The sequence below is a fragment of the Triturus cristatus genome, chromosome 7 (assembly GCF_964204655.1).
Source record: "Triturus cristatus chromosome 7, aTriCri1.1, whole genome shotgun sequence".
Lineage (NCBI taxonomy): Eukaryota > Metazoa > Chordata > Amphibia > Caudata > Salamandridae > Triturus > Triturus cristatus.
The window spans coordinates 168,688,579-168,713,381 of record NC_140590.1 but is presented as its reverse complement, the minus strand read 5'-3'; the positions used below and the strand labels follow the sequence as shown (position 1 = coordinate 168,713,381).

The 24,803-nt window shown below is 42.0% G+C and overlaps 1 protein-coding gene across 1 annotated transcript in view; it reads right to left on the bottom strand.

Moving 5' to 3' along the window:
- LOC146809136 (IgGFc-binding protein-like) overlaps nt 1-24,803 on the bottom strand; it is a 453,503-nt gene that overhangs the window by 328,265 nt on the left and 100,435 nt on the right. Inside the window, exon 7 of the mRNA XM_085615950.1 lies at nt 22,564-23,134. Coding sequence (XP_085472076.1) covers nt 22,564-23,134 — 571 coding nt within the window. The remainder of the gene's footprint in view (nt 1-22,563; nt 23,135-24,803) is intronic.

Genomic DNA, 24,803 nt, shown 5'->3' with positions numbered 1-24,803 from the left:
TGGTAACTACCTTACACCTCTCAAAGAAAAAGAACAAAGAAAAGGCCCATCGGAAAGTCAATGATAAGAGGTTGACACAGCTCTGGATCATATGTGAAGTCATACGAAGTGCATGGCAGGGGTGCACTCTATGGTTAGCTCAGTAAACTATAACTGGCTAATCACAGTGGGTTTTTTTGTGTTCAATTGTATTCTATGTTACATTTTCACCTAAATATAACCTTTGTTTTTATATATATATATAATGTCACCTTTACTTGTTTCTTTGTGTGCCTATTTGCATGTCTATATATCTATATTTCTATATCTATATCTATCTCTCTCTCTCTCTCTCTCTCTCTCTATCTATATATATATATATATACACACTGCCACACACTAATCTGGGTGATTGAAGTGAAGAGGAATAGAATAACGTATTGCCACAACATTCTGCACAACCCAGGGCAGGTGGAGCAGACAGTAATCGCAGCTGATGAGCAGTCAGAGCGAGGAGGTGCCACAAACGCGTGGTGCGGTACCTGTCGAGACAACCCAGTGGACAGCTGCCAATTACTGTTTTGCGAGTACGGCTTCAACTTTGGATGCAAGGAGTAAGGATATGTCAATCAGACTTTTCTTTGCACAGTCCATTACCACTAATAACATGTCAGACACTACAGGCCTTGCAGGTGAAGTCATAAGAATTCAAGCACTACAGGAACAACTGGAGAAACTACACAAAAAGGCAATAGCTAAGTAGTGGGAGGAAGAGTCTCTAGAGAAATATATTGAGATAGAACGCGTCCCTAGAGGTTTAAGGATGTTCACAGTACCAACCTCCGATAAAGACTCATGCACGGACATGATGAATGAGTGGGCAAATAACTCCAAAGCATGCTCACTAACAATGATGGTGATCCTAATTAAATATGCCTTGAAAGATTGGAAAACTCCTTGAGGAATTTGCCAGACTTAGGGGTCCATTAAGATGGCGGGCAGATCTCCACCGCCGGCCTGGCGGTGCTCACCGCCAGTCCGGCGGTGGAGGTCCACCCACCATATGTCCCTGGTTCACCCCCGCCATATTAGTATGGCGGGGGCAGCGTGGCGGACAGGAAGACTGTATGCCGCTTTTCCGCCGGTCGAAATATCGACCAGGCGGAAAAGGGACTCAATATGGTGGCGGTGTCTGCAAGACACCGCCATCCATATTATTATGGATATATATATATCTCATGCCTTTCCAAGGTGGAGACTCACCATAGAAAGGCATGCAGTAAATGCTACGGGGGACCATTGGAGGCCCCCCGGGGGTTGGAGGGGTGGATGGCTGCACTTGGGGGGTACCTCTGGTACCCCCAGCATTGGCATGGACAAGGTGGCAGGCACCGTGCGGTTCCTGTCATGTTGTACATGCCAATACACCTCGTACCTTCACAACATTGTGGTGGGCGGTGCTGTGAGCACTGCCCGCCACAATGCTCTGAAGCGGGATGCCACAGCCATGGTGGCAGTGACATCCTAATTGACGATGCGGGACCGCCGCACCACTGGCAGCTGGTTCCGGCACCGCTAGGGTGGCAGGTGTACAGGAGTCCGCCCGCCATCCTAATGGCCCCTTAATGAGGAGCTAAAGGGGTTAATATCTAGGGGGGCATATGAAGAATGTTCCTCTAAATTATAAACAAAACAATTCCAATCTGAAGAAGAAATAACAACTAAGAAACAGCTGAAATTTATACAGGACTTTAAGGACTACCAAACAGGAAAAACCTTAACCTTCCATAGGAAATATGACCATCTATTTATAGATAGTCCTCCTAACCACCAAACAGAGCACGAGTATCAAGATGATAAACAATTTCAGTGAAAGTGATGCAACACTTATTAACACGCATCAGTAACGTATCTGATGTTTCGATAACAGAGGTGAATCAGGGACCACAAACAAACACAAACAAACACCAATCTAAACAGGATGAATGCTTTAAAGCAGTTCCAAATGCTAAATCAGGAAAGGACAGAACAATATCTCAAACAAAATTCTCAGAGATGCAGGGGGAAAGGCTGTGGAGTTCGATGTAAAACCAAAAGGAACAGACTGGCAAAAACAAAATTCAAGAAAAGAAGGAACAATGCCTGTTTGGAATGACTAGGTTCAAGAACGATTTGCATATGGCTGGGTCTGAACTGGGGTGGCATGGTGAGCAAAAGAACGATGGATTTAACCCATATCTGTTGACTGGGGTTCAATGTTTGATTTACTCTACATTCCATCCATCATCTGTGTTTCTTTTGCTTTCTCGCCCTAAGTGCGCCGGGTATGCCCAGACGTTTGTCCCGGGCTCACTGTGCCACTGGATTCAAGCTAGCCTGGCTTATATGGCTGGGTCTGAACTGGAGTGTCATGGTGAGCAAAAGAAGGATGGATTTAACACAGATCAATTGACTGGGGTGAATGTTTGATTTGCTCTGCATTCCGTCCATCGTCTGTGTGTCTTTTGCTTATACAAGAATTAGGCACAACTTGGGCAGTCAAGCTGGCAGACACTTTTCTAAGGGCACGATCCATCTCACTATTACTCCATACTGAGATGTGGGTAGAAATGCTTTTGTATTGTCACACATTTAGTTTTATCGTTGATACCCAAATTTACAAACAACTGCAAGCAAATGCAATGGGCACCTGTTTCACCCCCAGATATGCCAATATCTTCCTGGGCTGGAGGACGGAATAGGTATGAATGTAACTAAAAGAGTTTGAGGAACAGGTGGCCATATGGATCTGGTTCATTGATGATATTTTTGTCATCTGGAAAGGAGATGAGAAGTATGCATCTGACTTTGTCCCTACTTTTAACACTAACACACTCAGCTTAATGTACAAATGAGCAAGACCAACATTGTATTCTTCGATATCAAGGTGGAAATCAGCAATGCAAGACTACAGACTAAGGTGCTCATTATGATGGCGGTAAAACCGCCACCAGCAGGCTGCCGTTGGCTGTTTCACCCCCATCTTGAAGCACTTCTCCGCCTGCAATATTTCAATGGAGGCAGTGTGCTGGCAGACGCAAAGTCTGTTCGCCACAGGTCCACTACAGGCAATCGTTATGACTTCCTGATGGACCCACCAAGCATCACTAAAATGGTGGCGGTGTCTAGCAGGCACCGTCCACCAAATTACAATGTTGTATCTACGCCAGCCTTTCCATGGCGGCGAAACCACCATGGAAAAGCTCATGGGTATTGCATTTGGCAGCCCGTAGCAGGCCCCCCTTGTGTTGGGGAGGTGAGTGTGCACAGGGAGGGTACCTATGCCTACATTTTCCTGCACCAGGTGCAGGCACTGCGTGGTGCCTGCAACATAGTGCAGGGAAATGCACGACATGCATTTTTAGCATTGCGGCGGGTTCTACAGCCAGCAGCACCCGCCACAATGTTAAACCACGGTGGCGGTCGCATTGTGACCGGATGTGAGGGACTGCCGCCTTACAAGCAGGCAGTTCCAGTTCCCCCATCAATGGCGGACGGACATAAGTCAGTCCACTATCGTAATGATCCCCTAAGTTATATCGCAAACCCACAGCAGGTAACTGTCTTCTTAGTGCCAACAGTGCCCATCCATTTAGCCTGGTTTACAGCATTCCCTATGGGGGGTTCACTGACAGATTAAAGACCCCCCTAAATATCGTGATTATCGCAATCAAAATATCGATGCCAAAAATATCGGCATCATATTTTTATAATGGTAAGTACCAAATTATCGAAACAAAAATATGGATGTAATTAATATAGTTGTACTAAATATAGTTTTTAAAATATATAATATTTAATATACCCTCGATGGGCTGCTCCTATGAGCCTGTGCAGCATTATGGGACGTTGGGACAATGAAGGAGCTTTAATCTATAGGCGGCTGTCCTGCCGCTGAGCGTGCACCAACCATTTGTGATTGGGGGCCCCGAGGCTTGGCATCTGCTGAGTCTTACGAGGGGAACAGCGGCAGAGGATTTAGGAAGGGCGCGGTTGCCGAGGCTCATCTAAGGGCTTGAAATGTCACCAACAGAGAATTTACAGGCTTCAATTTGTGGAAAAGATTATTGCCGGGACTACAATTCCCATAATGCTGCACAGACTCATAGGAGCAGCCCATCAAGGGGCGTGCCATTTTGCATTACTTAAAAAGGAACTGAGACTGGCATGCACAGAACTATGTTCATCAGCCTCTGAGGAAGACGTATATTAACTTTGAAATGCTTCAGGCTTTTAAAGATGGACTAGCTGCTTATTGGAATCGGCAGGCAAGGCACCTTCCATACCTATCAAGGCTCGTTGCAGCATGCTTCTGTGGAGTGCTGCTCACACGTTAGGACAACGAAGGAGGTTTTATATATATATATATATATATCACGAATCAGGACAACACCTACCCGGTGGCACGACATTTTAAGGAGGTACACCGTAGTAACAACAAGGACCTATCTTTTTTTGTCATTGACTCAGTGCCACCGAGTAGACGTGGGGGAAATCGTGAAGCGAGGTTGAGACAGATGGAAACTAGTTATATACTCCAGCTGAACTCGAAATCCCCCATTGGACTTAACGTCACTGAAGATTTGCATACTACCTTACATTAAACCCTTCTCAGGACACATATTTATTTATTTATGTATTCAAATATTTATTGGAACTAATAGAGTGTAATCGTTAGTAGCAATATGAATGAAGTCTGGCCCAAGGTTTGGGACTATAATAAACCATTGAGGGTTTTTATTAAGAGGTTATTTTAAAGGGGGAAAATATTTTTACCTTTTTGTAATTTATTTATTGTTTTAAAAGAACAAATAAAGTCACCATTCCTTGGGATGAATTATGCCAGAATCATATCAATAAGATTGCGCAGCAATACATACCACATCACCAATTAGGTTCCCTAGGGTTGATGGTATGTTGAATTATATGTACTAATATATGGAATGCACTCGCCCTTCTTTTTCTCATTAAGTATATCTCAGTCTATTCTCTTTGATATCTTTAAATACTGCAAACCCATGATGTTGATTATTTCCATCACTCTAAATTAATAATCTGGACTACTCATAAGCATTGTATCCAGTATCACAGACCGGGAAGGCAGGTCCGAGGTCAATCAACAACAATTTGGCAGCTGGGATCAGCTAAGGCCATCTTTTCCCCATTAGCACTTACATTGCACAGAGTTGTTGTTTATGAAATTGCCAATGTTTATTAACGTATCTTAATTGGTTTTAAGGTTTTTTTCATGTATAACTGTTTTTTAATGCATTGTATTTGAGTGTTAAATTATTGAATTCTGTGTTAATTTATTAGCATAAATTTTGCACTCAGCTAACTACCTCAAACCTTAAGCACGACCGCAGGGAGCTGCAGTTAAATGAATATTAAATGAAGGCATTAGGAATTATATTTGGAGGATGATGTGGGATTTATCCCGATAGCTGACTTTATAATAATATATACAAAAATCTGATATTTTTCGTGAATATTAATCCAATTAGTAAACAACTTTGGGTGTTTATTACAAAAATCAAAATGTAAATATCGTTTGGTTCATAGCAACATACCAAACTCAAGTCTGTCTTCCATTCCTATACCCTAATGATATCACGTGCTTTTCAAGGTTCCTCCTATTTAAGGAAGTGATGTATTTTCATTTGTTGTCATGTGATCAAGGCTCAAGGGGAGCCGAAACGTTATGGCGACATCAAGCAGTTGAGCGAATAAATTCCTTGCACTAAAGAAGGTGGTCCGTGTTTGTGTTGTTGCGCGGGGGCTACGAGGAGGCTGCCCTGCCAGGGATGCAACTGAACTGATATATTGTGGTCGAGTGGCAACGTACGACCAGCACACGGGACCCTCCCCATTTTGGACAACGCCACTTACGGAGCCGTTTTCCCGGTTTGTCTGGGAAATACATTTGGATACCTCGGAAGAGGAAAGGCGTTTGTCCCCTCAACGTTAACGGAGTAGCTGGCGGCGAGCGGCGGTTACGAAGGAGCAACCCTTGGGCGGAGCTGAGTCGGAGGACAGGCAAAACCGGAGGTAATTACTCACAGTAACCGCGCTTTCTTCCCGCAGCTTTCCGAATCACGGGGGTGGAGAGTATAAGTGCAGTAGGGGAACAACAATTGGAAAAATAGATAAACCAACCACGTGTCCCCTGGTAAAAGACATTTAAAGCTACAACACGCTTTTGCATAGCAACATGATGTCGGCCGACAACATGATGGAACGGGAGGAAGCAGCATTGAAAATGTTCGCGGACGGTCCCCAAGCAACAACAAGTACACGGGACAAGACAAGCAGCGAACCAACAACTCTGAACAATACAGTAAAAGAGAAAATAAAAATACTTGAAAAGAAGCTACGCAATGAACAAAGTAAGTGGTGGGAAGCCAAATCGTTACAAAGTTACCTGGACGTCAACCGGATACCGAGGGGATTACGTATCTTAATGGCGCCGAACTACGAGAGCCCCAACCCGGAAATGATGAAGGAATGGGCAGACAGCAATTTGGAGGCTTCCAGACGTCTAGTCCAAATCCTTGTCAAATACGCAGACATTGACAGGGCTAAATTACTAAAAGATATTTCTGTAATCCAGGATGAATTGCAATCTATGGAGGACAATGAGGAGAAAAGAAAGTTAATGGATGAGATGAAGGAGAGATTGAAAAAAGAACAAACTAAAATAATGGACAGGAAGGCGTACAAATTTCAGAGAGACCGTAATGACTACGAGCTAGGCCAAATCTTTACCTTCTCAAGGAAGTACGATGCATTTAGAGGTCCGAAAACTAGAGGCCCCAATACTGCAAAAAGTATGGCCAGCAACAGAGAACAAAATGAGTCAACGGGATCCGACATCAGTGCTTACACTAGTGGTAACGAATCGGAAACGGAACAACGATCTGAAACTGTGGGCACTTTAACCAAACCACATCCAGGGGAAGAGATGCATTTTTTATGCCAGGAGAGGATGCAGTCCCTACGCCCCCGCATTCCAAAGCAGCAAGAAGGAAACTCGCCAATTACAAACGCAGGCAGAGGTACAGGGCGCGGAAGAGGCACCTATTACAGAAGGAGAGGCAGAGGCCAGTGGAAAGCGAAAAATCAGCCTCAGTAGACGATACAACCATCGTAAATTTAACAAATACTGACCTCACCCAGGAGGAAGAGCAGATCTTGAAACTTGGCCTTTCCTATGCGGCTCATTCCAGGTTCAATTATATCAATACAAGATTTGATACCTACAAAGCCATACGCAAACTAAAACTTCGCAAATTTCATGCTTTGAGAAAAACAAATACGTTGACATCGGATACTGGTGTTACACCTGATACAGGACGTATTTTGACATCACAAATACCCAATGAAATCGTGGAATTATGGCAAAATGAGGAAACGAGCACACAGGTTGCCTTACAGACCCAAGGAAGTAATGCAATTGGACAACGGGTGACCGAGCAACAGATCTCTCCCTTAACGCCATTCAAACCAATCTCTACTTTTGTCCCAATACTTCTACGTGATTCTATTGATATATATAATGAGATTGTCACAACCCAGATCAAAGAGCTGCACAAACGTACAAGTAATAAGAAAAACCCCTTTAATGCCAAGCAAGCAAGATACTTTGCACTTATCGAAAAATTAAAAAAGGATAAAAAAATGGTTATAAGGGGCAGTGATAAAGGAGGAAATATCGTGCTGATGCCCAGAGCACTGTATGATAAAGAAGCATATTCTCAGTTGAACAATCGACAACACTATGAACGATGCAACATATCCGATTTGAAGACCTTACAATTGGAATATCACAAGAATCTTCTGAAATGGAAAAATAAATCTCTCCTATCCAATGATGAATATGCATACTTGAAAACTGACTTTCCTAGAGTTCCATTCATTTATTTCATTCCAAAGGTACATAAGGATATGATTAATCCCCCTGGCAGGCCTATCATATCAGCCAGGGGAGGCCTTTTGGAAAAAACCTCTGTATATATTGACTATTTTTTACAAGGTTATGTCAAGTCGCTCGATTCTTACATTCAGGACACGGGTGATTTTTTATTGAAACTCCAAAAAATTGAATGGAAAACAGGGTATTGGATGTTAGCATTGGATGTATCGTCCCTTTATACCAGCATAATACACAAGGATGGCTTGGCAGCGATTAATTTTTATTTATCTAAAAGGGACAATGACTTTTCTGACCATACCAAAATGCTTTTAGAAATGGTGAAAATCTGTCTACATAACAACATCTTTATGTTTAATAATTTGATGTACCGATAGCTCCAAGGAGTAGCCATGGGGGCCAGCTTCTCTCCAAGCTACGCATGTTTACACATGGGGGCTTGGGAGGAGCTGGTCCTCAGAAGGGAATATAAGGCCATAATGGACACAAATGTTATAGCATGGTATCGGTACATCGATGATTTATTTGTGGTATGGGACGGCACTAGAGAAGCAGCTGTCAATTTTGTGGATCTAATTAATACCAATGATTACAATCTCAATTTCACGGTGAATCTCAGTCAGACCGAGGTTACATTTTTGGATACTGTAGTGTATATCCAGAATGGGACCATTGAAACTAAACTGTTTAGAAAAAAAACAGCTGGCAAAACTATCCTGCACGCGACTAGCGCACACCCCCAACATCTCATCATGAGCATACCTTATGGTGAGATGCTTCGAATTCGAAGGGTCTGCAGTGACGAAACTGAATTAAAAGCGGCCCAAGAATCCAGTAAATCGAGATTCTTGCAAAGGGGGTATTCTGTTAAAACTATTGAGGGGGCCATTGGCAGATCTCTAATGAAATCTAGACAAGATCTACTCAATAATTATGACACAACTAAGGTCACTCAGCCCTTTAACCCATCTCAATCTGAACCTCAAAATGTTTTCAGGATAATAACAGGATATAGCAAACAACATGCTGATCTTTATCGCATATTCAATCGCAATTGGCCCATTTTGCTAAGTGACCCTATTATAGGTCCAACTTTACCTCGCAGAGCTACTATAACTTTCAGTCGGGCATCCTCCCTAAAAGATCTTATTGTAGATACCAATCCGGAGGTGATGGAAAAAACTGGTTGGCTCCAATCAAATGGAGGATTTTTTAGATGCAAAACGTGCAAAGCTTGCACACATGGGGTCAACACCAAGTATTTTAAAGATGGTTTTAGTGACAAAAAATATAATATAGAGAAGGTTTTAACTTGCAAAACTGAATACGCGATATATGTGCTTCAATGCACATGTGCACTTAAGTATGTAGGGAGTACGAAACTGGAGGTACACAAACGTATCCTCCAGCACTTGAGGGCGATCACGAATCAGGACAACACCTACCCGGTGGCACGACATTTTAAGGAGGTACACCGTAGTAACAACAAGGACCTATCTTTTTTTGTCATTGACTCAGTGCCACCGAGTAGACGTGGGGGAAATCGTGAAGCGAGGTTGAGACAGATGGAAACTAGTTATATACTCCAGCTGAACTCGAAATCCCCCATTGGACTTAACGTCACTGAAGATTTGCATACTATCTTACATTAAACCCTTCTCAGGACACATATTTATTTATTTATGTATTCAAATATTTATTGGAACTAATAGAGTGTAATCGTTAGTAGCAATATGAATGAAGTCTGGCCCAAGGTTTGGGACTATAATAAACCATTGAGGGTTTTTATTAAGAGGTTATTTTAAAGGGGGAAAATATTTTTACCTTTTTGTAATTTATTTATTGTTTTAAAAGAACAAATAAAGTCACCATTCCTTGGGATGAATTATGCCAGAATCATATCAATAAGATTGCGCAGCAATACATACCACATCACCAATTAGGTTCCCTAGGGTTGATGGTATGTTGAATTATATGTACTAATATATGGAATGCACTCGCCCATCTTTTTCTCATTAAGTATATCTCAGTCTATTCTCTTTGATATCTTTAAATACTGCAAACCCATGATGTTGATTATTTCCATCACTCTAAATTAATAATCTGGACTACTCATAAGCATTGTATCCAGTATCACAGACCGGGAAGGCAGGTCCGAGGTCAATCAACAACAATTTGGCAGCTGGGATCAGCTAAGGCCATCTTTTCCCCATTAGCACTTACATTGCACAGAGTTGTTGTTTATGAAATTGCCAATGTTTATTAACGTATCTTAATTGGTTTTAAGGTTTTTTTCATGTATAACTGTTTTTTAATGCATTGTATTTGAGTGTTAAATTATTGAATTCTGTGTTAATTTATTAGCATAAATTTTGCACTCAGCTAACTACCTCAAACCTTAAGCACGACCGCAGGGAGCTGCAGTTAAATGAATATTAAATGAAGGCATTAGGAATTATATTTGGAGGATGATGTGGGATTTATCCCGATAGCTGACTTTATAATAATATATACAAAAATCTGATATTTTTCGTGAATATTAATCCAATTAGTAAACAACTTTGGGTGTTTATTACAAAAATCAAAATGTAAATATCGTTTGGTTCATAGCAACATACCAAACTCAAGTCTGTCTTCCATTCCTATACCCTAATGATATCACGTGCTTTTCAAGGTTCCTCCTATTTAAGGAAGTGATGTATTTTCATTTGTTGTCATGTGATCAAGGCTCAAGGGGAGCCGAAACGTTATGGCGACATCAAGCAGTTGAGCGAATAAATTCCTTGCACTAAAGAAGGTGGTCCGTGTTTGTGTTGTTGCGCGGGGGCTACGAGGAGGCTGCCCTGCCAGGGATGCAACTGAACTGATATATATATATATATATATATATATATTATCTACTGGCGGTCGCCAGTAGTTAGTTATAGTTAGGACCGTGTTTCCATAGGAAATCCGCAACATTCTATTTGGAATAACTTTGGCGCCGATTGACGAATCCTCGCGAAATTTTCAAAATAGGTGGGGCGCTCCACTCGTACCCTGAGAGTCTTGGGGGGATTCGTCAAGCGGGGGCTGAGGAAAAGGGGGGGTCCCAAAACCCGTTATTCCCATGCAATTTTCCATAGGGACCTTTAGTCCAAGCTACAGCCCAAACGGCTGAACAGAATTACTTGAAATTTGGCAAAGAGGTAGTCCTCAGGTCAGGGATGTGCCTTTTGCAGGTCTGGTGTAAATCTGTTCAGTATTTCCTGAGAAAATAGCATTTAAAAGCATATAGGCGCGCACCGTGCGTGCACGGTGCGCGCACCCTGCCGTGCGCAAGCGCACTTCTGATTGGTTGTTAGATCTTAGTAAACATTCGAATCGGTCAAAACCAGGAAGTGTCTGCCGCCATTTTGTCTCTCGCAGTCTGAGGGGGTGAAAAACAAAGGTGGAGAACGTGAAAAAGGGGCAGGGTGGACAGTTCCTGACCCCCTAGCCTTTGTCAGGGGGTCCCAGAAGGACCCCCAAGGGCCAACATTTTTTTTGTTTTTTTTCTGAAAAATCGCGGAGTGCGCGCACGGTAGAAACAGAAAAAATTCCGCGAAGTTCGCGCACCGTGCGCGCACGGTGAGCGCATGCTGAAAATTCAATAAAAAAAAAATACATACATAAATTTGCATTTAAAAAACCTTTGAAATTCACTGAAAAAACCATAGGTTTCACACACGTTATAGTTAGGAATTAGCATTTAAAAAACCTTGCAAATTCACTTAAAAAACCATAGGTTTCACACATGTTATAGTTAGCTGGACATTTCACTCGTGAAAAACCATTGAAATTCCCCCGTTATAGTTAGTGCTGGCAACTATAACTCACGTGACCGCAATCCTCTGCTGATGACGTCAGATATTACATCACTGATGACATATGTGTCTTTCTGAAAAATAAATATTTGTAATATATGTATAGCTAAAGATTAATGGAAGAAGACATGGGTAAATAAGTGTCTAAATACAGTGATGTAATATCTGACGTCATCAGCAGAGGACTGCGGTCGCGTGAGTTATAGTTGCCAGCACTAACTATAACGGGGGAATTTCAATGGTTTTTCACAAGTGAAATGTCCAGCTAACTATAACATGTGTGAAACCTATGGTTTTTTAAGTGAATATATATATATATATATATATATATTACTAATTGAATAAAACAATTTAAAAACAAACCATTACTCTTAAATGTAGTAAAAACATTTTCACTTATAAAAACAGTAATCATTTAAATATTATAATTTTAAATAACAAAAAGACAATAAATAACTGATAATATCAAATAAAAAATAGAAGATAAAATTCAAAACATATACTATTCCCCCTACAATTTGTTTAAACCTACTTAAAGTATTTTGATAAATATATTATAAAACATACATTTCCCACTTCACACAATGCAAAAATAATAAAATTTGGTAATGTTTACAGAGCTCCATCCAATAAATACAATAGTAGTCAAATATTTAATAACAGATAGGTTTATTCAATATAACCATTTGAGCACTACAACAGAAGGGAAACTGCTGCAGTACAGAGGGGTAAAATGTAATACTTCCACTCCATTCAAAACAACAGTGGGGAAAGTGTTGCATTGCGAAATTGTAAAATTTACTATTCCCACTCTACTAAGTACAACAGTAGAGAAAGTGTTGGATAGCGGAAGGGTAACATTTACTATTCCCACTCCAGCCACTACAACAGTAGGAAAAGTGTTGGATTACTGAGGGGTAACATTTAGAATTCACACTCCAGCCACTACAACAGTAGTGCAAGTGTTGGATTACGGAGGGGTTACATTTATTATTCACATTCCAGCCGGTATATATATACTTAGTTGTAGTAGGGAAACTGATGGATAGCGGGGGTGTAAAAAGTACTACTCTCACTCAAGCAAGTCAACGCTAGGAAAAGTGTTGGATTGCGGAGGGGTAAAATTTACTATTCCCTCTCCAGTAGGTGCAACTCTAGGGGAAGTGGTGGATAGCAAAGGGGTAAAATGTACTATTCACACTCCAATAAGTGCAATAGTAGGGAGAGTGTTGGATAGCGGAGGAGTAAAATTTACTATTCCAACTTCACTCAGCACAACAGTAGAGAAAGTGTTGGATTGCAGAGGAGTAAAATGTACTATTCCCCCTCCAATAAATGCAACAGTAGGGAAACTGTTGGATAGTGGAGAAGTAAAATGTACCATTCCCGCTCCAATAAGGGCAAGTAGGAAAAGTGTTGGATAGCGGAGGGGTAAAATGTACTATTCACACTCCGATCCGTACTTCAGTAGGGAAAGTGTTGGATTGCGGAGAGGTAAAATTTACTATTCCCACTCCAATTAGTACAACAACAAAAAGCAACAAAATACCTTAAACAAAATTTCTTTAAAAAAATATATATATGTATATATATATATAATTAAAAAATGCACAAATCTATTTAATGTACAAACATATACAAAATAAAAACATATTACAGTGTTAAATACATAACACAAATGCCTTCAAATATTATTATAAATAAAAATTCTAAAATCATTTTCATACAAATATTTTCTATTTACATTTTTTTAATAAATAAATAATTATTATATAGATTTAATTTACTAACTCACCACCAATTTAACCTCACAAAACTCTCAACCTGCACCAAAAAATGTAATTAAAAAAAGTATACTTACACTATTAATACAAATATTTACCAGCAAACCTATTATCATTAATTAAATATTAATTATGAATTAATTATAATTAATGCACTTCCCACACTATAGCCCACAAAACTCACTCATAAAATGTATCAAAAATAATTTACACAATTAGCAAATTATTAATTAATAATAATTTAAAAATATATTAATCAATTCACTTCCCACCCCAGAGCCCTACAAATCCCTCAACCCACATATACAATCTAAAAGAAATAGTTTAATGGAACAATTAACAAAATAAATTATCAAATAAACAAATAATATTTATTAAAAACTGAATCTAAATTCATTAAAATGAAAAACTTGCCACCTTTTTTCCCTATAAACCCCATAACCCACCCCAAAAATCAAACAAAAAAAATAATTACATAATTAAAACAAATAATTGACAATTTAATAACTTAGAGAATGTAATAATTATTAATTAATTAAAATAAATGTACTCCCTACCCTTAACCCCTATAATCCCACAACCAAAACAAATAATTAAACAATTAACATCATGAATTATTAATTAATTAATTCATTCATAATTTATTTAAAACAAATAATCAATACAAAATAAAGTACTTCCTACCCTTTACCCCCTATAATCCCACAACCCGCACCAAAACAAATCACACAATTACCATATTTAATTTTCAATTACTTAATTAATATTAATTAACAATTAATTAATAATTAATTAATAATAAATTACTTATTATCCTTCACACCTATTAACCCCACAGCCTCCAAATAAAAGTTTCCTAAAATAATATAATAACACAATTAACATAATTAAATATCGATAAAATAAATATGTTTTAAGAAAAAATAATCATAAAGTTGTTCTAATCAAATTAGTTTCCACCCAATACCCCTATAAAACCCACAACTCGCTATGAAACTAAACAAGATTTTTTTAAATTAAATAATTTAATTAAATGTCATCACTACTAGTGAGCACACGCTCCCATGGAGAAATGGGAGTGTTCGTTAAACCCTGCACGGTGTGGCAGGCACCACACGGTCCCAGCAATGGGGTGCAGGGATTGACAGGGGCACCATATGTGCCCCAGACCACCAACCGAGGCCGCTGTTGCAAGGGGGCCCTGCTAGGAGCCCCCCAAATTGCTTTCTGACAGGCTTTTCATGTCAGAAAGCCCTATCGTGCCTGTTCCGACTGTCCAACGGGCTACTTGAGCCCATTCTGACTGCCGAATTCATAATAAGGCGGTTAGAATTGAAACTGAAGATGTCGGTTGGAAAGCCTTCCGACCACAAGGAGAAGTTCTGGAATCCTCACCCAAAAAAGCTTTTAAAGAAAATACAGAAAATGGTACATTGTAAAGTAGTAGGACAAGGCCAGGATTCAAACCTGCTTCCTTATGTTCCAAAATCAGCGTCTCTAGCCACCAGCCCACATCTTCTGAATGATGTTAAAACCAAAACTTCATCTCCTGGAATACAAAGTATTGGTGGCTGAAGGGCCTGTCCTGGTTGAAAGTGTAATTTGTGTAAAGTAGACACGGGGGGCAGATTTTCAAGCCCCTTGCGCCACCAGTACGTCACTTTTCGTGACGTACTGGGCGGCGCATGGGGCTCCTCCATATTTACAGGGACAGGAAAAACCACCCTGCGTGACTTTTCCTGTCCTTGTAAATACAGCCCCTTCACACGCAGCACTTTGCATTGAAGGGGCGTTCCATGGGTGTTGCTGTGGGTGTTCCCACGTAACACCCATGGAACAAGACACATCTCCACGAGAAATCGTAAATCTGGAGATGCGTCTGAATGCTACGCCCTAGAGGTGGCGTAGCGAGGCGCAACGAGGAGAAATGTTTTCATTTCTCCTCGTTTTTTCATCTTTCAATGCGTGCTGCATTCTAAAGCACGCATTGAAAGAGGAAAATGCCTGTAGTGATTGTTTTTGTGGAAGAAATTGCCCCTTCCTGCACAAAAACAATCGCCCCACGACGCAGGCATCCTTGCACCATGGTGCAAGGGTGCCTGCACCAGCGCATGGCTGCAGTTTGTGCGCCAGCGCAGTGGGAAGCACAGAGATGCGACATATTCTTGTAAATATGTTGAATCCCTGTGCTTCGGAAGTGCCGCAGTGTGGCGCAGCCAAAGGGCTTGCGGTGCCACGATGCGGCTCTTCCCTGTAGATCTGCCCCTTGGTAGTTTTGCCTGTTCTGAGTAAAAAATGTCTGACAAACTTGCTGGCTCTGCTGTACATTTTCCATTTTGTTTAAATGTATCCTGCATAAACATAATAATCACTGCAGTCTGACCAGTGATTAATTTAAGCGAGTGGTTGCCACTAGCACTTATTTTTGGGGACCTGCAATTATTTGTCCTCATCAAACATTTATGGAGAGTAAGACAGGGAAAAGCACACAAAGAGAAAATACAGAGGAAGAAAAAAACTGAAAAAACTTCATAAAGGGAGAATACAGGAACCTGCGAGAGTGAGATAAATGGGCAGGTAGTGGATTAAAAAGGAGAGAGGTGGATTGGTAATCGGCACGCTGACATTTATTAGCACCTGCCGCTGGCTTCTGAGTAGAGCTTCGGGCACCAGCACTCTTTTTAAAAATTAAGGGGCATATTAACAAGGGCCGGCGATAAATATCACAAAGCGGGCTTAGCGCTTGCATATTTATCACCGGCTATCTTTGGAATTTATCGCCCGGTTAGCGCGTTATCAACAATGCGCATCGCTGAGGTGATAAAAATTCCAGCGATAGAGGTGATATCGCCATTTTCTTGGTGGAAAACGGCGATATCCCAGATGATTGGGCCTGTGGTCTTAGCCACAGAATCCACCACCCATGTTAAGTATGCCTCGTCAGAAATGCCAGTATGCCAGTCAGAAATTTAACAGACGTTAAATTCCTGCCTTCGCAATATTTTCCCTGGTTGGTTTCACAGCCACGCCTACTTTGCATCTCATTAGCGATGCAAAGTTAGGTGTGCTGGAAACGGGTGCTAAGTCAGCAAAACACGCAATAGCGTGTCTTTGCTGATAAGGCGATAAAATTATCGCCGTTTTCGGCCAAAAACGGCCGCAAAAGCGGCGATAATTTTTTATCACTGCCTTGTTGATATGCCCCTAAGTACTGAGTCTGGCACACAAAGAGCCTTCCCAGCTTATGCCCACTCAGAATGCAGACATTACAAGTTAGAAGAATAAATATAGACTTAGAATCAGTTCTATATTTTGCTGTCCAGCTGGACAGAATCAATTTTAATATTCCAAATACTTAGCAACCATAAAGCGGGGCCACAATCCTGCATCCAGCAAGGTATACATATAACTAAACAAAACAAAGGCTCAGGCAAAGCTTAATGCTTGGGCATAATACACTAATTAAGCAAGCATAAATGTAAAGAGACACCATTACACATGAGCAATGATAAGTACAATTAAGGTGTCAAAAGAGGCGACGATGTTTTGATCCCATGAGAGAAATTTTGGGATCATCCATCATCAGGACATTGAATTCCATGCCTGAGTGAATGCCAAGGGCAATTAAAGAAATAAGCAGGGGATGTGGGGGATACGGATGGGCTGGCCCGCGCGGCGGTCCGGCAGGAAAGTGTCAACGGCAAGGAGTTGCATGCGAAAACATTGATTAAGGAGAGACAAAAATTGCCAGGCAACTGAAGTGGGTTGCCAGCGGGATAAAGCGGTCGTTGAACCAGAGGTGGTGCAGGGCATACGGATGTAATTGCTACTGTGTGGACCGTGACGGAGAATCCCGTCAAGGGCGAGTTTGCCAATCAGGTAGGCTCGCAGATGGCAATTGAATGAGCCTCAGGGTTGCAACAAATTCCTCTCTTCCATGCCCACAGTGCTCATGTGCGGCACAGGAATCTTTTCAAGCGGAGCTGATTTTCCTTCCAAAAGATACACAATAAAAGACAGCACAGATATAAGTCTAAAAAACAAACCAAAACATAGTAGGAAGAACAATACATACAGCCAATCATGTGCAGCAGAGAGATATTCATGGTAGCAGCGATAGAATTGCTGTAGCGGAAATGCTCTCAAGAGAAGAAACAACAGGAACTGCTGGAGCTCCCCGTGTCATTGGTGCAGCGTTCAACCACTCTTGGCTGCTTGACCTGGAGCACTGAGTCAGCAGACATGCCATGGCCTGTACTGATGCACTTAAAGTGAATATACAAGCCCCAAAATGTAATATTTGATTGCCTAAAAGGCAATGGCTGTCTGACATGACAGTGAGCCACATGGCAGATATGTGTATACATTTAACACTAATAACACAATTCAAAAGGAAATGCAAAAAGTAATCCTAAAATTATGGCACAATTCGCAGTGCCACAAACTGATGAAACGGAAATGCAAATGTCCAAATGAAAAACAGGAGGTTGGGAAAGGCTCGCCCCACTCCTCCTTCTTTACACAACAAAGCAGAGAAAAAGCGATGTTTATGAAAGAAAGATAAATACAGCATTGCAGTTAAGCTCACAATCACATAACAACTTGTTTGATTTGATTTGATTATTGCATTTGTAGAGCGCAGACTGTCACTCCATAAGGAGCATCCTGGCGCTATGCGGAGGCGTGGATGAGGTAGAAGCCGTGGGGACTCTATATCAGGGATAGGCAGAGTTCGTCTGTAGCTACAAAGATCCAGGTTTTCAGCGCTTTCCTGAAATGTGTCTCGGTTTTTAACGTCCTTAGGTGTGTTCGCAAAAGGTTCCAGGCTTTTGTTCCTAATGCGGTTACTGTTTTGCCACCCTTTGTTTTGTACTTGAAGTTGGGAGGTTTGAGGAGGTTTGCTGATGATGATCTCAATGTCTGGATGTGGTGTAAGGCGTGAATCTGTCTGAGAGATACGTTGGGCCTAGGTTTTGCGTGGCTCTGAAAGTGGTTAAGAGGATCTTAAACAGGATTTTCTTGTGCAGTGGGAGCCAATGGAGGGTTTTAAGTATTGAAGATGCTGAAGACCTTCATGGTAGTTTAAGGACTAAACGTGCTGCCTCATGCTGTACCAGCTGTAGTCTTTTCAGCGTTTGTTTGTTGGCTCCTGCTAGGAGGCTATTGCAGTAATCCAGGCGCGATAGAATCAGAGCCACAGCTACAGTTTTCCTGGCCATTAGGGGGATGAAGACAAAGAATTTTCTCAATGACTTGATGAGGCTGAAGCAGGTGCCTGTTACAGTCAGTGCATAGGGTCGAAAGGAGAGATCGGCATTTTTAAGACAGGAAGGCAGAATGATGAAAAAGAGGGGCTGCAAAAACAGATTTTGAACTATGTCCTTTCTCCTGCACTTTTCCTCTGTTCTATGTTTTGACACTATATTTACTTCACAGTTATTCAATGAAATCTGGACTGTACTCCAAAAAGAAAGTACCTACTTTCGTTCAGCTGGTCTGGTAATAGCAGGTCATAGAATGAAAATCATAAATTGATGGCGGCACTTAGGTAGATAAGTCACAGTGACTATCAACATGCACTGCCAGATAAAGCTCCATCATTGGAAATCAGCCGTTTTCCCTAGTGGGATGGGTGTCACATCCCACAACCATATATAGAGCCCGAAGAGAAAATGTATTACCCAATTTAGGGGAAAATCTTGTAATAGGTGCTCCAAATGTTTTATGTTATGTTGATTTGTGGAGCAAATTAAAGACCTGTGAGAATATCCAGGTGCTTGATCAGGTGTGTAGGCATATAGTCCCTTTAGCACTATTCGAAGAACCAGGTCTTCAGCATCTTGGGGAACTGCAGACATAAGGAGAAGGCTCTGATGTGTTGTGGGAGATCGCTCCATGTTTTGGGTGTGATATCCCATGGTATTGTTATATATCAGGTACAATAAATACTTCACCTAATACTGTGTCATTCTTCATGAGAGCTGTATTTTTACAATAGGCACAGCCATGTCTGGCAGGAGTTATCATTTACGAATACCTGGGATTAGCCCAGATAAGCTCGTCCACATATTCAGGGAACTCATTCATGCAAATTCTTCTGGTTTTTTGTCAGTCTTCCGCAAGAAATAATCCACATTTTGTAAAGCGTGAACAATCACCCGTAAGGGTCTCCAGGCACTGGGGGCCGTCGGGAAGATTAAGCAAGCTATTGCCCAGAGTCACATTGTGCTGGGATAATCTGCCGCCGGCACCAGGGATCGAACCGTGATCCCCAGATTCCGGAGGCAGACGCCCTGGCCGCGGCGCCACACCTCTTCCAATACTGATAGGTGTTATAATACATGGGATTTTACAATCCCTGTATAAATGCTTGTTAGACTTGGCATCTTTGGCGTGGTTTCCCCTTAGCCTTTGCCTCTACCTCCTGTATTTTTGATGCTGTGCTGGATTTTGTTTTTGCTGGCTTAGATGCTATGGGCACCTTGCCACTGCAGATCAGTGTCAAAGTGCATGTGCTCCCTTTGTACATTTTTGTTACAATTGGTTCGCCATGATTGGCATATTTGATTTGCTGGTAAGTCCCTAGTAAAGTGCACTGAAGTGTGCCAGGGCGAGTAAATCAAATGCTACTAGTGGGCATGCAGCACTGAATGTGCCACCCACATGAGTAGATCTGAAAAGGTATCTCAGACCTGCCACTGAAGTGTCTGGGCACAGTTGTTAACTGCCATGTCGACTTGGCAAGTGCACCCACTAGCCAGGCACTAACCTTCCCTTCTCTTACATATAAGGCACCCCTATGGTAGGCCCAAGGTACCCCCCTGGGCAGGGTCCAGTGTATGTTAAAGGTAGAACATTCACTGGTGTGTGTGATATGTCCTGACGGTGAAATATTGCCAATTTTGTTTTTCACTATTGAAAGGCTATCTTGCCCCATAGGATAGAATAGAAAATGCTTTGTAACATCTTACAAGTATAACTTCCCATTGGGACATGATAAAGAAAAAAAGTTTAGGCTCTCTGAACTCAGAATGTAATAACACATATTTTAGTAAAGAGGGTTTTTAAATTATATGGTTGAAAATGCCACTTTTACAAAGTAGGCATTTTCTTGTTTAACCATTCTGTGTGCCTCTGCTTCTTTGTGTATTGACTGTCTGGGTTTGGAGTGACAGGGGCCGGGGATGTGCATTCACTGTAGACAGCCACAGGGAAGGGGGGAGGGGGCGGTTGAAGTGTGCCTGGCCCTTCCTGGATGACTCAGAGCTGAGCTGAATAGGGTTCTGCAGCATTTAGTAGTGGGCGGAGATTTCTTGCACCTGAATAGGGCCTGTGTCCCACGCACAATGCTGTCTACACCCCCTGTGGACATACTGCACCAGTGAGGACAAAACTGGTTTGGACTGGCCTCGGAGACCCTTGCACAAAGTGAACAAAGACATTTTGGAGTTTAAGTATTGGACCTAAAACCCCAAAGCTAGATCACTTCTAGACTGAAGAGGAACCTTTGCTAAGGAGCTGAAGAGCTGTGAGGAGGAGCACTGCCCCATTGCTGTGTGCTGTGTGGGATTGGCTTGCAGTTGATGTTTCTACCTAGAAAAGGACTAAGACTGGAACTTTGCTTTGAACCTGATTGAAGAGGATCTCCAAGGACCTATGTGTGCTGGCCACCTGTTCTGAAGTCTCAGGGACACAAAGACTTCACCCACAGCTCCCCTGAAATCCGCAGCTGAGAGTTCTGACCTGCCAGGAGGTGCCTGTTCCAGTTCTGGGCCTCTGGAGGTTGTGCTTGGTGGGAGTTGGAAGAAACATAAAGAACTGAAAAAATTGATGCATCGCTCTTCTTGCGGCTGTTTTTCCGATGCAGAACCGCTGTGCGAAAAGAATCTCCACGCATCATAGCACCGCTGCCCAATCAGATGCAGCACCTGTGGCCACTGCAAGAACCGACGCATCGGGGGCTCGCGGCTGAAAAAACAGATGCAGCGCCGCTCCAGGCCGCCACATCAATTGCCGACGCAACTGCATTTCCATGCATCGCACCTGTGCGGCAAGTTTTCCCAACGCATCACCAGCGGACCAGAACTGTCTCGGAATCTACGCATCACTTCCCCCACAGACCGAATTTGACACATCACTTCTCCTGCGTGCAGCAGAACTGTCCCACCGCCTCCCCATGGTCTCAGGAACTGACACATCTCTCTCATCTTTCGACGCTTCCCATCCCAGCGGCTATTGTGGCCTTGTGAATTTTGCTGCATCTACAGCCACTTTGTGAGAAATATCGCATCCATAGTTTTCTATGGACCACGTTGTTTGAAACTTTTCTAAAGTCATATTCTTATTACATGTATGTTAGATTTTTGTCGTTTTTGTCTTGTTGTGTTTAGATAAAGATACTTTGTGGTGTTATCACTGTATTACTGTGTGTGTTGAGTGCAAATACTTTACACATTGACTTTGGGATAAATCTGTCTGCTCGTGCCAAGCTACCCAGGGGGTGAGCAGGGGTTTTCGAAAGGTATTCAAAGTGTGTATTTCCCTTCCTTGGTTATGAAACTCCTTGGTGATTGCAAAATCCTTACAATGTACAGCAGGGAAAACTTTTATCCCTTATATTCATATAAGTTTAGTAAAATCAAAAGGTCATGGCTGACGCCAGACCTATATATCACCTCTAGGTCAGATTAAATTATTATTATGCCATAATAGTGTTGTGAGCAGCAGTAGGCCATAGCGTGGTCTAGTGTTGTCTACTAGTCCTGTCTGTCACGTAAAGATTCCGAAAACTCTCCTGTATTTTTTTCAATAAGTCAAGACTTACCATTGCATAATGAGTTTCTTAGTTGCATCCCATATCTCAGTATCAAAAGTCAAAGGGCCCTGTTGACTTAAGTTATTAAATCAGCAGTATCAATACATTTCCGTTGCATATACATTTCTAAACACCACAGATACACATTTGGGAGGTGGGAAAGATACTTACGACAGAATGTTTCAGTTCTCCAGGACTCCACCTGGCCACCTGCTGCTTGGCAGGCGGTGACATAACTTGTCAAGGTCTGGCAGAAGGTTGCTTGCCGCCCTGTAAAAAAACAAGAGTCGTAGACACAGTCTTCAAAGTAACCCTCAGGGTCCACTTTACTGTGGCAGTTCCGGAATGGGCCATCTTTCTTAAGAAGAACTCCACAGTCGGTCCCACTTGACCTTTGGCTGTCCTTCATGTCTTGCAGGTTTGGACAGGTTGGTGGTGTAGCACCCCCTTTGCAACCTGGTATGTCTCTAGTTTTCCAGCTGTCTCCAAAGGCAGTAGGGTTTGGGGCTTTTGCTCCATTTTTGAGGGTCAGGTCATTGGTCTTGTCCCCATCGAAGTCTCCACAGAGGCCAGTGACAAACCCTGCGTATGCGCTTGGAAGCTTCAGGGCGATTCCGCTCTCATAGTCGACAGTCACTGTTATTTCAATGTCGGTTCTCACAACCACCTTGGAGCCCGCCTTATACATGCTCACTTTGTCATCGTCGGTGTGGTAAGGTAAGTTAATTCGCTGTGAATTCAGCTGTGAATGACAAATAAATATGCATAATCAGAAGTTATCTCACATCTATGGCTACAAGAGAGGGAGATATTGGCATCTATCGGACAACTTCACTTTGGGAATTGTTGAGCAGCTTCCTGGGGCTTAGGCTGTGATCCAGGTGACCACTGAATGCTCCTGGCATGTCTTCTCCATTTAGATTGTTTTGTTATTTTTAAAGCAGCCTTTTTTCCTTTAAGAAACATGGTCTGCTTTAAGTCAGAAAGATCCTTCTTGGAGATCTCCATCTCCATGCAGAGATGGAGATCTTCTGGATCCTGCAGGGCAGCATCAATTTATTCGCAGCTAATCAGAGAGGGTTGCCAGAATAATATTTATTAGGTATATTGCTCTGTGGGAGGCTATGATTAGCCATTTTGCCACATGACAGTAGGTCACATTGCATAATGAAAGAAATGATCACAAAAAGTCAGTGCACAATTTGCACCCACTAGTTGACACCTGCTTTTTTGTACATCAGGCCCTGTATTACAAAATGGCATGTGAACATCTGTCCTCCCTTTTAATGATATGTCCAACATGTAATAGGCTCACGCAACATTAATGCCTCCATCTTCTTTCAAATATAATGCATGGGGATTTGTTGCACTTTACCAGTATCATTCATTCACACTAAGCCCCAGAGACATTGAGAACAGAAAAGAAAGGGAGTCTTATGCCTGGAGAGGAAGAATAGAGGGAATGTCCTGATAACTGAGTCTCTTCTAGATAGAAAATCTGACTTCGGGAGAAGTTGGTATCGGGACTTGACTGTGAACCCTACTGAGTCATAGGGGAGTGCAAAGCCAGGGTCTGCAACCTGACAATGAACTCTTCCTTCCAAGTCCAGAATACATTTGAGACGAAAAGACCTAGTAACAAAGGGGATGTGCAGCCTGCTTGGAAGAAGCCATATGGGCACACGATGTGACAGATGATCAGGAATTTGTAATCACTTATCCAGGTCATCACTTAAGATATGTGCCCAAGAGGACAGATCAAGTTAGATCTAGGTCTAAGGAGTATAACTCTTCACCCTCAACCCTCATGCTCCTTAGCACATGTCCCCTATCTTCCCTGCCTGCCTCCCTGCTCCATGGCACCACCCTACTACTCTCTCCATTGCCACTCTTGTCTTCCCCCTAGCCTCCATGTTCATAGCTACCCTCGCCTCTGGATCCACATGCTTCTACAAAGCGAGAAATATTGTATTTTTGGAGCTTATAGTCAATATTTCACTCGTGTTTTTAAATTCTAAGTTATTACTTTCCACACTTGAAGAGCAAGGAGACATGCATAGTGGTAAGGACCTCTTGGAATGGCTGGCTCCATGAATGTGTGCATGCATACATGTATGTTATGGGATCTGTAAAGCACGAACATGGAAATGGAGCACTGAACAGGCGACATGGAGCCCAGGAAGATGTAATCATTGGGGAAAGCACGAGGGTGGACTTTTGGGTAAAGGTTCTCCTCAAAGGTAAGTATATGTTGATGTTTGTAGAGTATGATTTGGATGATAACTTCTTAATGACACATCTTTGGCACCTCTATGCAATGCCTAGGATGGGCTGAATAATGTTCTGTTCTTATCTTTCCTGGCCAACTACACATGGCACGTAAAACTAGAAGCCTATGTCTATGCCTCACC